Source organism: Tetranychus urticae, chromosome 3 (assembly GCF_039701765.1).
Source record: "Tetranychus urticae isolate SD_2017Ah chromosome 3, NJAU_TeUrti_SD_1.0, whole genome shotgun sequence".
Taxonomy (NCBI): domain Eukaryota; kingdom Metazoa; phylum Arthropoda; class Arachnida; order Trombidiformes; family Tetranychidae; genus Tetranychus; species Tetranychus urticae.
The window spans coordinates 17,267,771-17,281,711 of record NC_142960.1 but is presented as its reverse complement, the minus strand read 5'-3'; the positions used below and the strand labels follow the sequence as shown (position 1 = coordinate 17,281,711).

Here is a 13,941-nt window from a genome sequence, read left to right as displayed (position 1 = left end):
TGTTGGTAAAGCCTAGAGAAGCATCTGACTTTATTAGGTTGCCATTACGTTTCAATAACATCGATATTCAAAAACAGTGTATTTGGCCCAAAAGCTTTTCTGGTAACGTTTTCATGGAAATAAATCAGCTAAAACCAGAATGCTGATAGACTCTACCTTCTTTAGCAAAGTGAGCAAAAAATGTGCATAAATCTCAACCCAATGTTATTGGGAAAAGAAGTGAGTGATATCGACAGCTAAAGAGTTATTTTCATTTGTCTCTTCATTTTTGTGATCCAGTCAAAGATTTGAAGTCAAAGTGTAAAAATAATCTATTGGGCCATGTATGGATCTCAGATCTTTTTGAAAACAAAAACAACTCATTGGTGATTAAACTGTAAGAATCTGCCCCAAATAACCAAACAAAGTAAACAGAAAGGGTTTCTTTACAGATTTCTTTATTTTCCTGTGGTTATTCTTTCACCAATTTTTCTGGATCAGTCGAGCAACAAGCAACTGTTCATATTCTTACTCTTCATCTAGAAATTTTTGTCACGAAAATTGAATAAAAGTGGTTATTCGAGGGTAAAACTTAGACTTCATGACATCAGATTTCTGTGTAACAGTTTTGACCACAAACTAAATTTGTTATTTTTACGCCTTGATAGACTGTCAAAAATGGCTTCACTCTTATTGATTCCTTTAGTATGCTGAACAAACTTTCATATTTCATCCATCAATCGCTTCAATGCACGCAAGAATCAGGGATTTAATCAATTGATGAAAAATAACTTCTTAAGCAAAAATGGTGACTTAAACACTCAGCAGATGGCGCAGTAAAAGCTGATTAAAAATTGAATGTCGATTGAAGCAAAACAATTCAACAAGTAAATTTAGCTTTGTGATTTTGATTTTGATAGTTCAACAATTTAGAATTACCACTGAAAGATTTATAAGAAATTTCCCAGAAAATAAATTAGTTGCAAATGATCCAGATAAGTTGGCATAAGTTGGCAGCTTGTGTAATATTTTTGTACAAAATCTTGTTATTAATCTTGGTAATACTTATGTGATTATATTACAACAAAAGGATGTGTTTCCAAATCCCATAATTCACTCAACTGATTATCAACTGATTAAAATAAGAATCATTTTCTCTTCTAAAGAAAAACATCAAAGAACAATGAATTATCGAACCTGAACAATGGCTTATTGAAGTAGACAATGAGTTATACTGATTAGATTGAACACAGATTAATAAAATAAAAACAAGAAGACAGAATGAAGCTTAAAGTAGAGAAATTATTAAGTTTGATCAACACCAGAATCACAATTATTTTACTAATAGAATCGTAAAATTAACCTTTTCTACCATGAAAGTTATTCTTGCCTTAGCAATATGCCTAATCGGTGTCTCCGAAGCTTTATTAGGTGGATGGAGAGACGTTGATGTCGACAACCAGACAGTTCACCTTCTTTCCCAAATGGCCATTAACCATCGAAACAGCGACGAAGACACTCTTTACTACCGAAAATTGGTCAACGTTGAATCAGCTCGAATGCAAGTTGTAAGTGGCTTGAAATACGAGGTTACTTTAGTCATTGGGGAAACACATTGCGCCAAAGAGGATGAAGCAGCCATGTTATGCCAAGTAGAGCCAAATGTAAGTATTAGATAACATTTGATATGAGTTTGAAAAAGATTCCCCAGAATCTCATGTTACATGAGATGAATGAGCTTATCCAAGTCAAATGATACATTGAATAACATTAACCTTATAACAAAATTTTCAGAGTCTTCGAGAGAAGTGCGTTTACACTTTCTGGTTGGAGGCAAAGACCCAAAATACAAACATAGTTACCAGTTCATGTAGTCAACTCTGAGTTACCTCAAAGATTTCAAATTGTTGGATGATAACATGAAAAGTCTTATCCATAAATAACTCTCAAAGGATGCCAATCTGTATCAAGACTAAACATAAATGCTGACTTGATTAAACTTGAATAAAATATAAATAAAACCTAAAATAAAGTGTTAACACTTCAATCTAAACCGTTTCAATCTTATTGCAAAGATCATTTGAAAACCTTTCACATTAAATTGCTGGCATTTCAACAATTAAAGTACAATAATTGAATAAAATTGGCTATCATGATGAAATGCCAACAACATCAAATTAAACAACCTATTTGAACTTGAAACTAAAAACGGGAAAAAACAATGAAATCTAAAAATGTATCCATTGAGAGGCAAAGATTGATCAAAACCATGGGAAAGAGTGTTAATCGTAACACCCAATATGATGTCAATAGTTAGACTTTAAACCATCGAATCAAGATTGAATATTGACGTAAAATTCAAGACAATGGAGTATCGAAGAGGAACAAATATCTATTAATAGAAGACAATGTAAAGTACAATAAACTGTAAAAAAATGTGTCGGTTAGAAACAATAAGTCAAACAAAATGTGAAATTAAAACAGATTTAATCAAAACCGGAGAAAGGTTGAATGAATCATATCAAGCCTGCTATTGTTTAACGATTCCCAGTTAATATCATGAGTTATCAGGTGATATGATAACATAATTTAGCTCAAATAGATTGGAAAGAAACATGAAAAATCATCTTTTTGTTCAACATTCAGTGATAACCATGATGACAACAATGAAACCTTTATTTAGCAAAAATTGAGTAAAAATAATTTTTCGTTTTGTAATCAAACATTGAAATAGCGATTGTAATGTTTCATTAGGAATGTAATATTAACATAATAATTTGAAAATAGACAACGGAAGAGTTGATCATTAATTCATTAATTGCATATTTAGATGTTGTAATAAAATTGTGTTTACTTTGCCGATTTAAAAATAGACTTGATTGCAGTTTATTATAGCCTCATGTTGAGTCTTGTTACGTAGACATTTTGATGAATCAATAGATTGAGTTCATTTGTTCAGTGGTTTGAGAAACTGGAAAGTTGATTAAAAAGCAACACTAATTAATATGGATCTTGGATTGACGTCTAAAGGGACTGTACAGTGATTAGAGTAACTTGAAGAGCTCCGCTTTGGAGCAAGTTTAACTTGCTTCAATTGCATCAATAGCCAAACCAGGATGGTGAAGGGCAATGTTTTGGTTCCTCTTCAACTTTCAAGTATTTTTCAATGAATGAATGTGATGATAATGATTATGATGGTGAAGAACTGCCCAGTTTATTGCTTAAACTAAAAGTACATGTACTTCAAGGTATAAACTTCATCAAGTGAACACGAGTTTGACTTACAATCAACTTCAAATCATTTCCTTGTCTCATTCAATCTTGTTTCAATCTTGTAATGGTTCATGGTGAAAATGTAAACCCATTTTCAACGCAATGTTTCGAGTTTAAATTATTGAAATGATAAAAAATAGTCAATTTTGGTTTCTTTTTTTTCACGCCTAAACTTCAAATGCAATTTCAACTTGAATTTCTTGATTTTTACACTTTTCATAGGAAACTTTTAGCTTTATTTTTTATCAACTTATTTCTTGTTGCTTTTTTTATGGTGGTTAAAGTGCTCATTTGGTGTCATTAATATTTATATATTAATACAATGATTTGTCTGTCTTCTCGGTGGGTACAAAAAAAGTGCAAGTAATTGGTTAGGAAAAAAAGAGAGAAAAATATTTAAATATAAAAATTTAAACTTGGGTTGACGTTTATGTGATAAATAATTGAATTATTATAATATTTATATAATTGATTTATCAATTAGCAGTGATTATGTGATAATAATTATAATATTAGAATGGTGTTAATTGGTGAGAGAGGAAAATATTGTGATACAATTGTTTCAACGGCGGTTGGCTCGGTGAAACTAAGGATGTAGGAGGGAAAAAGATGTTGATGTTGTTGGTGAAGATGGTGGTGGTGGTGATGGAAGAGGAAGTGATTGAAGAAATGAAGTTGATTGTGGTTATACTTTGGCACATTAAATAATAGTTATAACAATGATGGCGATGATTAAATGGCGAGAGATGAAATGATGATGGTTACGGGCTGAGAAGCTATTCAAGGCATTGGGTTCATCTTTTTTGTTTCATGGCAGATTTGAAAGTTGATTGAATCAAATGGAAACTAAATGGAAGTGGATTGACGAAAGATCATTTGAAATGTAAGAAGCTGGGGAAAGTGTAAAAGTAAACCTCTAATCTGATGATTTAAAGTAAATTAATACAATTAAGTGAAGAGGCAAACAACTATAAAGTTGAATTGGAGAGAGAAAGAAAAAAAATCAAATAAAATGAGCTGGTTAAGAAGGAGGTTTCGCATTTCTTTCAATCAACTTTGTTGTTAAAGTTGTTAATATTAATGCTGATGTTTATGTTGATGTTGGCGATGATAATTGTAATTGAATGATGAATTGTGCACTTTTCAGTTGCTTGATGTTCATGTCAATAGTGTCCATGATAATGATGTAAATGATTTCTGTAATCATGCGATTTCATTTTCTTCTTTTTCTTTCCTTTGCTTTTGAGATCGCTTTTCAATCTTGATTTCCAACTTTGTTATCTTTTCGCTTTGTTAAAATTCCTTTATAACGTTGATTAAATTTTCCAATCCAAATAAATAACCATCCTCGTGGTTACCCTGAACCCAAGGGGAAACATGGTCAATGGTAATACCTTCAGGCAAGGGGACAGTTTTAGCAAAGTCAATCATCCAAATGCCCACTTTACAGGAATCATAGACCATCAGTAAACTGCTACCAACAACTTCATGGGATTGAAAGAAGGATGAACACTTGAAAGATGATTGAATCAGATTCAAACGGTCCAAAATTTTGTTGAACTGATCGCGATCAGCCGGCAGAAATTGTCTCAAAACTTCTTTTACTTGTTCTCTCGTCTTTACAAATGATAAATCTTTGGCTTTGGTTCGGTGAAGATTCGTCTGCTTGAAAAGTAATAAAACAGGAAAAAAGATAAGAAAAAAAATAATTAATATCAAGTCATCTGATTACATTAAATCTGTTTTTTTTATTCTCATAACAAATAAAATCCGTTTACTCTCTTAGTCAACCCATTATCAGTTCTGACCGTGATTCATATCAGTTGAACTGAATGACTAAAACTAGCATTTCTTCCCGGTGAGTCAAAAGCAAAGGAAAACTAAAAATTGGTTTAAAAAGGAGTAATAAAAGGATTCCAAATATTGATTGGGAATCGTTAAACTGAAGGCATTACGGTTAATAAGTGGTGAACTGGTGATAAGTAGATTTCAAGTTGATTCAGTTATACAACAATCAATCCTTTCTGTGCCTTTCAAACTCATCTTTCAACTAAAAATGGATGGAATCTATTGATTAGATGAATAACTGATCTTAAAAAAAGGGGAACACTGTTTTTCCATTTGAGCTGCTTTTTTCAAGGGTTTCAAACTTCATCTCTTTATCCGATAATCATCTGAAATAATCACCACATTAACCAGAATCTTGTTGCGCTTCATCTTTCAGTCAATAATTTAATCTTCAACTGAATGATATAAAAAAAAGTATAGTAAATTAATAGTTGCAATAGTGATAGTCATGGTAATGAAAATAATCGTGCTTGTAACTTGATGATCAATAATAAAAAAAATCTGGAGGGAGAACAGTTGAGGGCTAATTAATGTGACAAGAGTCATTCATTGAAATTAACACAATCATTTGATTATGTTTGACGGTAATAATGATGGTGGATCATAAGGCAGTTGAAAAGGTTAAAAGTTTACATGTAAAAATTTCAATATTTGCAAGTAAAAGTCACACAAACCCAGATAATTTGAATACAAAATGTGTTCAATCAAGGAACTGATTGAGATTAAACCGTCATATCAATGTACTCATAACATACATACACACATTTACACCTTTTGGGTATTTGCTTACGCTAAAGTAAACAAAGTCTCATGAATCTTTAAAATTACTACGGATAAGATGAATACAGATCTTCTGATTACTATTTTAATTCAGATGTTTTCATCACTATCATTATACTGTAAGTTATGTCTTTAAACATGGGTTTATTGCTGTTTCTCTAATGAATAAATGGTGAAATCGTGAAAGCATAAAGGTTCAAGAATCATAAGTAAACACAGCCAAGTCAGACTTTTCTTAATTCTCAGCCTTTTCTTGGTGATTTGTTGTCATTAATGTCAATTCTTTACCAGATTCGTAATATTTTGCGAGTCATAAGTAAAATGTGGTTGATGAGTAGGGTTTCAAAATGAAAAACAATAATCTCATGAGCATTAATGTGAAAACGGTTAAAAAACTGAATCACCGGAATGTTCAAACATGTGGCTTTATTTTAATGCATGATTCATTAAAATGAAATAATGATTTCAATTACTTAATTACAATTTAATAAGTACCTTTTTAAAAGAGCTTGCAAGTTCTATGTAAATTTAAGCATGGATAGAAAAAATTTCATTTACACTTAAGAGCCGAAAATGTTATGATAATTTGTCACAATATAAGGTCCTCTAAAAAAGAAGAAAATTCAGTTTCTCTGAAATTATTTTTTATCTGCTTCTTTGAATAGTTCCTTCTTTTCCTTTCAAAACACACCATCTAAAAGTAAACATTAGCCATTTCAATGAATGAATGTTGTATAATTGATTATCAGTTTCTGTCATGGGTTGACTTTTTATATATCCCTGTCATAACCATAATAGCCTAGTTTTGTTATTCTCACAGTTTACACAAACATGGTTGACTTGCTCACCTTGAATGCTTCAATACGAAATCCTAAAGTTGAGGAGGAACTCAATTGCTCCCGAAGTTGCATATATTTCAATTTGGTTATCGCCTTGACTTGTTTCTCTGCTTCAGATAAGGCACTAGGATCCAGTTTAATCATTTTCTCATACAGATCTGCTCTTGGTTCACCATTTGAAACTTCGTCCTCCAGAAAAGTCCTTGATCCCATTTTGATATCCATAATGTAGGGATTGTCAAAATGGTATAATAGATTGTCAATGGCAATGCAACATGATCCGTTAACGGTTAGACAGCCGTAAAAATTAGGTACAAAAGGTTTCATAGTTGCTTCTTCCATCAGTGATTTGTAGGCAAGAGCTTCGTTGCCATCAGATTTACATTTTTTATACAAGATTCCTGGACTACCAAATGCAAAGGTATTCTCGTGACCAGATAATTGAATCCAATTTGTTTTCCTCGTTTTATTGAAGCTATTAATGTTATTATTATTGTTGTTGTTAATGTTATTAGTGTCAGTGTTGATGATCATAAGAGTGTTATCAGACGAGAGATTAGATTTGTTTGGCGACAGAGGATTAACTGATTCAGAAATATCGTTTGATACAAAATTATTTCCGTCATCTTGGTTCGTTGGACTAATTAAAATGGTTGGAGCCATGTTTAACCAGCAATCAACTAGTTTATCACTCTTTCCTTTGGTTGAAGGCGCTATACTTGTATCAAGTTGATAAGGAAAAACCGCTGTTTTGTCTTTCTGGTGAGGATGTTCATTTGGTGTTGAATGGTGAAACAGTTTCATGTTGTCCGTTGAACAATGGGTTTTAAAAAAAAAGATGAAATAGAGATCAATCCAAGTTAATGTGAAGGCGAATGTTAGATGCACAAGTGAAACACAGTTACACAGATACACTTGAAATAAATAGGTAGATGCACTGAAGAAATGTTGAATATTTGGCACACATTCATTGAATCAACAGACTGATTCAATGAGGTAATGATAGTGTTAATGAAATAAATAATGTATTGTCCACTGGTTTATAATGAATGTAAGGAGAGTTCAAGTAATCAATAATCTATACAAGTTAAACATTCAGTTGCAATAAAATGGAAATGTAAACCAGGAAAAAATATTTAGTGTTGACATTATACTTTGATTTGCAAGTTGAAGCAGCATCGAGTAAAAAAATCATTGAACCAGGAAAGTAGCATGGATTAGAGGAAGAGTGAGCAACTGAAAAGAGAGATAGAGGGAGAAAAAGATAGGTAAATATTTCATGGAAATGAGAAAAAATAAGTCATATTGGAAGTAAATGAAGAATTGTGTTCAAGTTTTCTTACTTAAGCAACTTATTCATCCAGGATTGAAACTCTTCGAGTGAAATATATTGGTGATGAAGATGATGTTGGTGATGGCGATGGTAACCTATCGTCAGTCAATAGCTTGAAAATCAAGATTGAAGAAGAGAGGATTGAGGACAGGAAGGGAGGGAGGGAGAACTGAAAAGAGCAGAAAAAATTATAGAGAGGAGTATCTCGTGTCGATCAGAACAGCCCATTCAATAGACGTCAGATGGTTATGTAATTAAACCAGTCAAAGAATGAAATAATAATGTTGATGAAACAGAATTACAAAAATCAGAAGAGAATAGGAATAAAAATAATTCAATGATGCTTGTTGATAGTAGAGACCAACAACAAAACAAAAATAGTAAAAAAAGTCAATAAATATTAAAGGTTGAACGATGTAATATGTTGATGAGATATTGTTAAGCCATCGAAAATATTTAACAACAGATATAAAAATTAATGAAGATTATCTGTTCCTGATCAACAATCAAGATAAAAGATACAATGATTATTGAGTTGAGAAAAGAATCACAATTTTCTTTTTAATAACATTTACGTCCTGTTTAGTCATCCCTAGATGGTGTTGTTGAGCATATATTTGAAAGTAAAGGCGCCAAAAATGTTGGTCAACTTGAGTTTAATGTGACAATTCTTAATGTTGAATGATTTACTTTTTAGGTAAATAAATCAAGTCACTTATTTACATTCAATTGTGTTTGATTGTTTTTCGATTTTTTTCTGCTCTCTTCTAATCCTTCTGCTGATTTAGCTTTATGTTTAGCAAAACATTTCTCGAATCCTTCCCAATCAACTTTTAAATTTCTATTACAAGCCATCCTGTTTATCATGAAAATAGAAGCACCGCCATTCAGGAAAAGATCAAAAACGGCATCGCCAGAAATACAATCTTGTTTGTTGTTTTCTAATTGATTTGCTATTTTATTGAATAGCTTGGTAGCCTTTTCAATGATATCAGTAGCCAATATACTTTCTTGAGCGATGACGCTAAGATTCCGGTCCATTTTTAAATTGATTTCTGGATAAACATCTCCTAGATTATTTCCTACTTTTTTAGAAAGTTCAATTAAAACCTTCTCTGGCTCTTTGTATCCAAAATCAAATATCAGATGAGCAAATGTTTTACGAAATATTTGTCGAAAATGACGTCCAGTGTCTTTCGTTCCAGGCTTCAAGTCATCAGAAAGAGATATTGTAATCATTCTAGAATGGTCAGCTACTACTCTGTAGGCTATGTCTAAGTTATCTTTTAGAGATCCTTGATAAGGCCGAGATTCGGTCATCTAATGTGTTCAAAAATTCAACAGTTAATAATTATACTCAGAAATCCGACAATTCATGCAACAAACCGTTGAAATTGTTGTGAGTAAAGGCTGAAAAAGATCTGTGTCATAACTAGAAGGGACATTGTTTAAAATCGATGCCATTCGTTCCAAACCCATTCCAGTATCCACATGATTTGCTGGTAACTTTGTTACAATCCCGGATTCATCTCTGGAAACAAACAAAAGCATTTATTTAGTAACTTTCCAAGATTCTTTGGATTGACTTACTTGTAATATTGAATGAAAACAATGTTCCAAATCTCAACACATTTTTCAAGAGAAAATGTAGATGGATCAAGCTGGAAATAGATCTCGGAACAAACCCCACAAGGTCCAGATTCACCCATTTCCCAAAAATTTTCATTCGTAGGTAAAATACGATTCTGTGGAAAACTATACAAACGTATTAAGGTTTAAACTGACATTTTGATCGAACCCTTACCCAAGTGACAACCAAATTTCTTTCGTTTCTTCATCAGCGGGCAATGATAGTGTCTTGTCACCAGCAAAATATGTTATTATAAGCTTGTCTAAAGGCAACTTATAAACTTTGGTAATCAATTCGAAAGCCATAGTGCAAGCTTCTTTCTGTAAGAAAACATAAATTAGAATGAAAAAAACCACATTGCTATCAACATAACTTAAAAACTTGGCTCGCTAAATAATGTTACATAATTTACACTAAATATTTGAATCCCAAGATTGTACAGTGATTGATTAATGTTTTACCTTAAAATAACTATTGAAAGACCAATTTCCAAGCATTTCAAAGAAAGTATGGTGCGTCAAATCGTAGCCTACAACATCTAAATCATTGTGTTTACCTCCAGTGCGAATACATTTTTGACTAGAAACAGCACGTCTAAGTTCATAATATGGATGATTAGGTGAGATGTTACCGATAAAAATGTCTTTGAATTGGTTCATTCCGGCATTATTAAATAATAATGAAGGGTCAGATGAAATCACAGAGCTACTGGGTACCAGTTTATGCTGGTGATTTTTAACAAAAAAATCTATAAAACATTTACGAATAGATGAAGAGGTCCATTTGTAGGAAATACTCATATTTGCTGATCAAAAATAAACCAAAAAACTTAAGTTGGAGTCCAACAGTTGGACGAAAATAAAAATTGTAAACAATAATGCAATGACAATATCGATAGTTTTGAAAACAATATATCGATAGCTTTAAAGAGTTATCGAGAATACATAAAGTAACCAGTTACTTGGCTACATATTTACGCGGTGACTTTACAAACTGTAAATCGCCGAGATTTGAGAATCGCAAACAGAAATTTCTATTGTTCTTCATTCATTGAAGAAATAACTCACAAATTTACGTGTCTGAATTTCTCTGAATAGGGTTACCATGAAGAAACCGTTTAGAGCATTCAAGTAACTGTTACTAATAACCAGCCCGTCTTTAGGTAAAGCCTATTTACACAAGAAAAATATCCAGTCTTTAGGATCTCGATAAAGAGTAACTTGAATCAGGATCAGCAACCATTCGAGCGCGTTTTTTGTTTGTACAACTTTTGATGTGAAGTTTCAAATTAAATTGACGATCAGTAACATACAGTAAAACCTCGCAAAGGTTGTATGAAACTAAACAACGCCATCTTTGGGATTTAAGATTTTCCCCACTTTTACAATGCAATTATGTTAATAATTTCAAAGAGTTGCACAAACAATATCGCTAGGCGGCAGGACCGCTCACAACCTTTGCGAGTACAACCTTTGCGAGGTTTTACTGTAATCACAAATTTCACAATGGTTTTTATATTTGCTACTGAGTTTTGCACTTAAGATCCTGATGTCATCACGATCTTTTTCTTGTTGTTCAAGTAGCATTTCAATTTGTTCATTTAATTTATCAATTTTTTGCTGATTCACAACACAGTCAGGACAAATTGAATTTTGGAGAGTTGAGGAACTAGACATATCGGCAAAATCTGTAACACTAGGTAAAGAATCATTGGAACTTTCCCTGTCCATTTTGAATTAAAAGTAAGGAAGCAATGTTTAGGGATTCGATAAGTGCTATTTAGTATCCTTGATAAATTTTTTTGATTTTTGTCAACAGAAATGAGTCAACAATTTGAGTACTAAAAATTAGTACTTAAAATTAGTACTAAAATTTAGCTCTGAGATTTAGTACTAAATTTTAGTGCTAAAATTAAGTAATGAATTTAAGTAGCAAATTTTAGTGCGAAATTTAAGAACTAAATACCAGTACTGTTATAAACGAGTTTTAATATTAAGATCGCAGTTTTTTCAAGTTACAATTTATTAAAGGCATTAATAATTAGAAATTTAAATGCAGTTAAATAGAATTAGTTTTTGCAGTCTGTGCATTTCGAGAATCTTTTCGATGGTCGTCTTTTAAGGCCGATGCATCTAATATGAAATCAATTCATGCAGCAATCACATAAAATGGTGTCGCTCATTTTCGTTGACTTCTCACATGCGGCACACAACCATGACTTTCTTTTGTTATTTACTTTCGAAATGTAAAATTCCAAAGCTGCTTGGTCCATGTATTGATGAATGCTCTCAGTTTTTATTTCGCTATTCCAGAACTTTTGTTAAGTTAGAGGAGGGGCAACCTCAATATCTTCTAAGCCAATTCGTACTTCTCCATTCATAATAGCATTTGTTGCTTGCTCGCTAGCAAGCCAACTTATCATTCCTGGTAAAATCAAGTAAATAAATATACGATTAGTAAAAAGGTAACCAATACCAAACTCACAAAAGTTTACTTACTTCTCTTTTTTTGATCTGTGCTCAGGCCATTGATTATTTTTATTACCGATTTTTTTATCGTTTTTTTTGACTGCCTTTTCTTCTTATGTTCAATGCAACTTTAAGCAATGAGAGTTGTTTCAATTTTGGATAATTATGATCACTGGTACTTGGTTCATCAATTCTTTCAATTATTGTTGTAGGTTTTTTTGGTGAAGAAAAGTTAAAATCGATATCAGGTTCAACATAAATATTAGGTTCAACATTAATATCAGGTTCAACATTAATATCAGGTTCAACATTAATATTAGGTTCACATTAATATTAGGTTCAACATTTATATTGGGTTCAAGATTAATATTAGGTATAACATTAATATTAGGTTCAACATTTATATTTGGCTCAACATTTATATTTGGCTCAACATTTATATTGGGTTCAACATTAGGAGAATCCTCATCACTGTCCACTTGTGGATCGTCTGGATAAGCCCACTGAATAGCTTCAATATCGCAAATATCAATTTTGATGAAATATTTCTTTATAAGAGCCTTCCAATTAGTTTGCCTTAGATTGCGTTCCATTTGAACGAGACGTTCATCTGTACTCAATACACGCTCCAAGATTAGACCTTTGAGCGCAATTCTTGTGTGAGCATATTTTTGCCTTTGAACATCACTCATTTTGATAAGTTTCACATCTGTGTACTTTTCTTCAGGGCATTGAAGGCATGAGTAAGTTGCTTCCGGGTCAGCTCGCATATCATATTTTCCTCGATAGCAATTAAGGGAACCATAACATAGAGAGTGCGTTAATTTCATTAAATGGCAACACATAAATTTTTCCATGCATTCATAATTTTCTAAATTGCAATAACAATTTGAATTATGAGATTGCGAAGTTGATGGTAAAGATTGTTCATTCTGATCCGTTTCTGAATCATATTTAGCAAGAATATCGGTCGTGAATTTTTTTGTTGCATAAACAACCTTTTCGAACTTTTCATCAGGTAAATTTGATGAAATATCAGCAAACTGCATAACAACATCCTTAAGTTCCCGTAACTTTTGATATTGTGTTATGGCGTAGGTTTTTGCAGTTCTACTCAAGCAATCAGGTTGATGCACGCTTGTAATATTTCTACCATCAATATTGTTCATGATTTTACCGTATAAATTAGCAAATTTAACCAAATGCCATCTGTTGGAGCATAACTCCGGAATGAAACCATCTTTGTTCATTAGTTTTGCCAGTGCAAAAATATGGCGGCAAGGAAGCCTCATAACAGTATGGAAAAAGCAAGTACAACCATCCATTGACATGTAAATTGTTCTGTTGCCACTTTCATAGCGACCAGTCTCCAGCATATCGTCAAATAAAAATTTTTTAAGTAATCTTTTTGTCGCATCAATTTGATTGCTAACTTTGTTGTGAGCGTATGTTGTTAAAATTTTTGGATAACCATCTCGCAACTCATCCATTGGCTGTGATTGGACTTTTGCAATCATATCGAATGCTTCTTGCTCACGTTCACTTCTGATGGCTTTAATCGCTTTGCAAATATTTGTAAATGATTCAACTATTTCTCCATAGTTAGTAGCTATGTTATGAAGTTCTGGATTGAATCGTTCCAATCTGTTATTTGTTCGACACATAATATTGAACACTCCAAACTGACCAAACATTGTCCATTGCTCGCGTATATTATGCCAATTTTGATCGCAGTATTTACGTAAATCGCTCGACCCTATTTCCTTCAACTTTTCATTGTATGACAACTCC

At 32.3% G+C, this 13,941-nt stretch overlaps 3 protein-coding genes across 7 annotated transcripts; 1 reads left to right on the top strand and 2 right to left on the bottom strand.

Moving 5' to 3' along the window:
• The first annotated feature begins 1,321 nt into the window (after nucleotides 1-1,321).
• LOC107362897 (L-cystatin) lies at nucleotides 1,322-2,026 on the top strand. The gene is made up of 2 exons (XM_015930035.3): nucleotides 1,322-1,643; nucleotides 1,774-2,026. The coding sequence occupies exons 1-2, from the start codon at nucleotides 1,353-1,355 to the stop codon at nucleotides 1,861-1,863; spliced, it is 381 nt and encodes a 126-aa protein (XP_015785521.1). The 5' UTR covers nucleotides 1,322-1,352; the 3' UTR covers nucleotides 1,864-2,026.
• Nucleotides 2,027-3,647: 1,621 nt separating this feature from the next.
• LOC107363151 (inositol-trisphosphate 3-kinase homolog) lies at nucleotides 3,648-8,157 on the bottom strand. 5 transcript variants are annotated; one of them, XR_016200140.1, is made up of 4 exons: nucleotides 8,063-8,157; nucleotides 6,729-7,955; nucleotides 5,208-5,495; nucleotides 3,648-4,914 (listed from the first exon to the last, which is right to left on the bottom strand). XR_016200140.1 is itself a non-coding variant. In XM_025160986.2 (3 exons), exons 2-3 carry the CDS (start codon nucleotides 7,521-7,523, stop codon nucleotides 4,546-4,548), a joined length of 1,167 nt encoding a protein of 388 aa, XP_025016754.1. In that variant the 5' UTR covers nucleotides 7,524-7,955; nucleotides 8,063-8,157; the 3' UTR covers nucleotides 3,648-4,545. The 5 variants fall into 5 exon arrangements, 3 of the variants coding, with proteins under 3 accessions (XP_025016754.1, XP_015785817.1, XP_089125747.1); XR_003082351.2 differs by having other exon boundaries at nucleotides 6,729-8,157; XM_025160986.2 differs by lacking the exon at nucleotides 5,208-5,495 and having other exon boundaries at nucleotides 3,648-4,917.
• A 534-nt stretch (nucleotides 8,158-8,691) lies between these two features.
• On the bottom strand, nucleotides 8,692-10,540 carry LOC107363150 (uncharacterized). Its single transcript, XM_015930329.3, has 5 exons — nucleotides 10,144-10,540; nucleotides 9,857-10,002; nucleotides 9,643-9,807; nucleotides 9,439-9,583; nucleotides 8,692-9,372 (listed from the first exon to the last, which is right to left on the bottom strand). The coding sequence occupies exons 1-5, from the start codon at nucleotides 10,480-10,482 to the stop codon at nucleotides 8,764-8,766; spliced, it is 1,404 nt and encodes a 467-aa protein (XP_015785815.2). The 5' UTR covers nucleotides 10,483-10,540; the 3' UTR covers nucleotides 8,692-8,763.
• Nucleotides 10,541-13,941: the final 3,401 nt, after the last annotated feature.

Bases quoted from the DNA above. Each gene is read 5' to 3' on its own strand.
- LOC107362897 (XM_015930035.3), top strand. From the start codon at position 1,353: ATGAAAGTTATTCTTGCCTTAGCAATATGCCTAATCGGTGTCTCCGAA. The intron at 1,644-1,773 runs GTAAGTATTAGA...CAAAATTTTCAG, and splicing joins TATGCCAAGTAGAGCCAAAT to AGTCTTCGAGAGAAGTGCGT.
- LOC107363151 (XM_025160986.2), bottom strand. From the start codon at position 7,523: ATGAAACTGTTTCACCATTCAACACCAAATGAACATCCTCACCAGAAA. The intron at 4,918-6,728 runs GTGAGCAAGTCA...TTACTTTTCAAG, and splicing joins TTCGTATTGAAGCATTCAAG to CAGACGAATCTTCACCGAAC.
- LOC107363150 (XM_015930329.3), bottom strand. From the start codon at position 10,482: ATGAGTATTTCCTACAAATGGACCTCTTCATCTATTCGTAAATGTTTT. The intron at 9,808-9,856 runs GTAAGGGTTCGA...ACGTTTGTATAG, and splicing joins GAAATTTGGTTGTCACTTGG to TTTTCCACAGAATCGTATTT. The intron at 9,373-9,438 runs GTTTGTTGCATG...TGAACACATTAG, and splicing joins TACTCACAACAATTTCAACG to ATGACCGAATCTCGGCCTTA.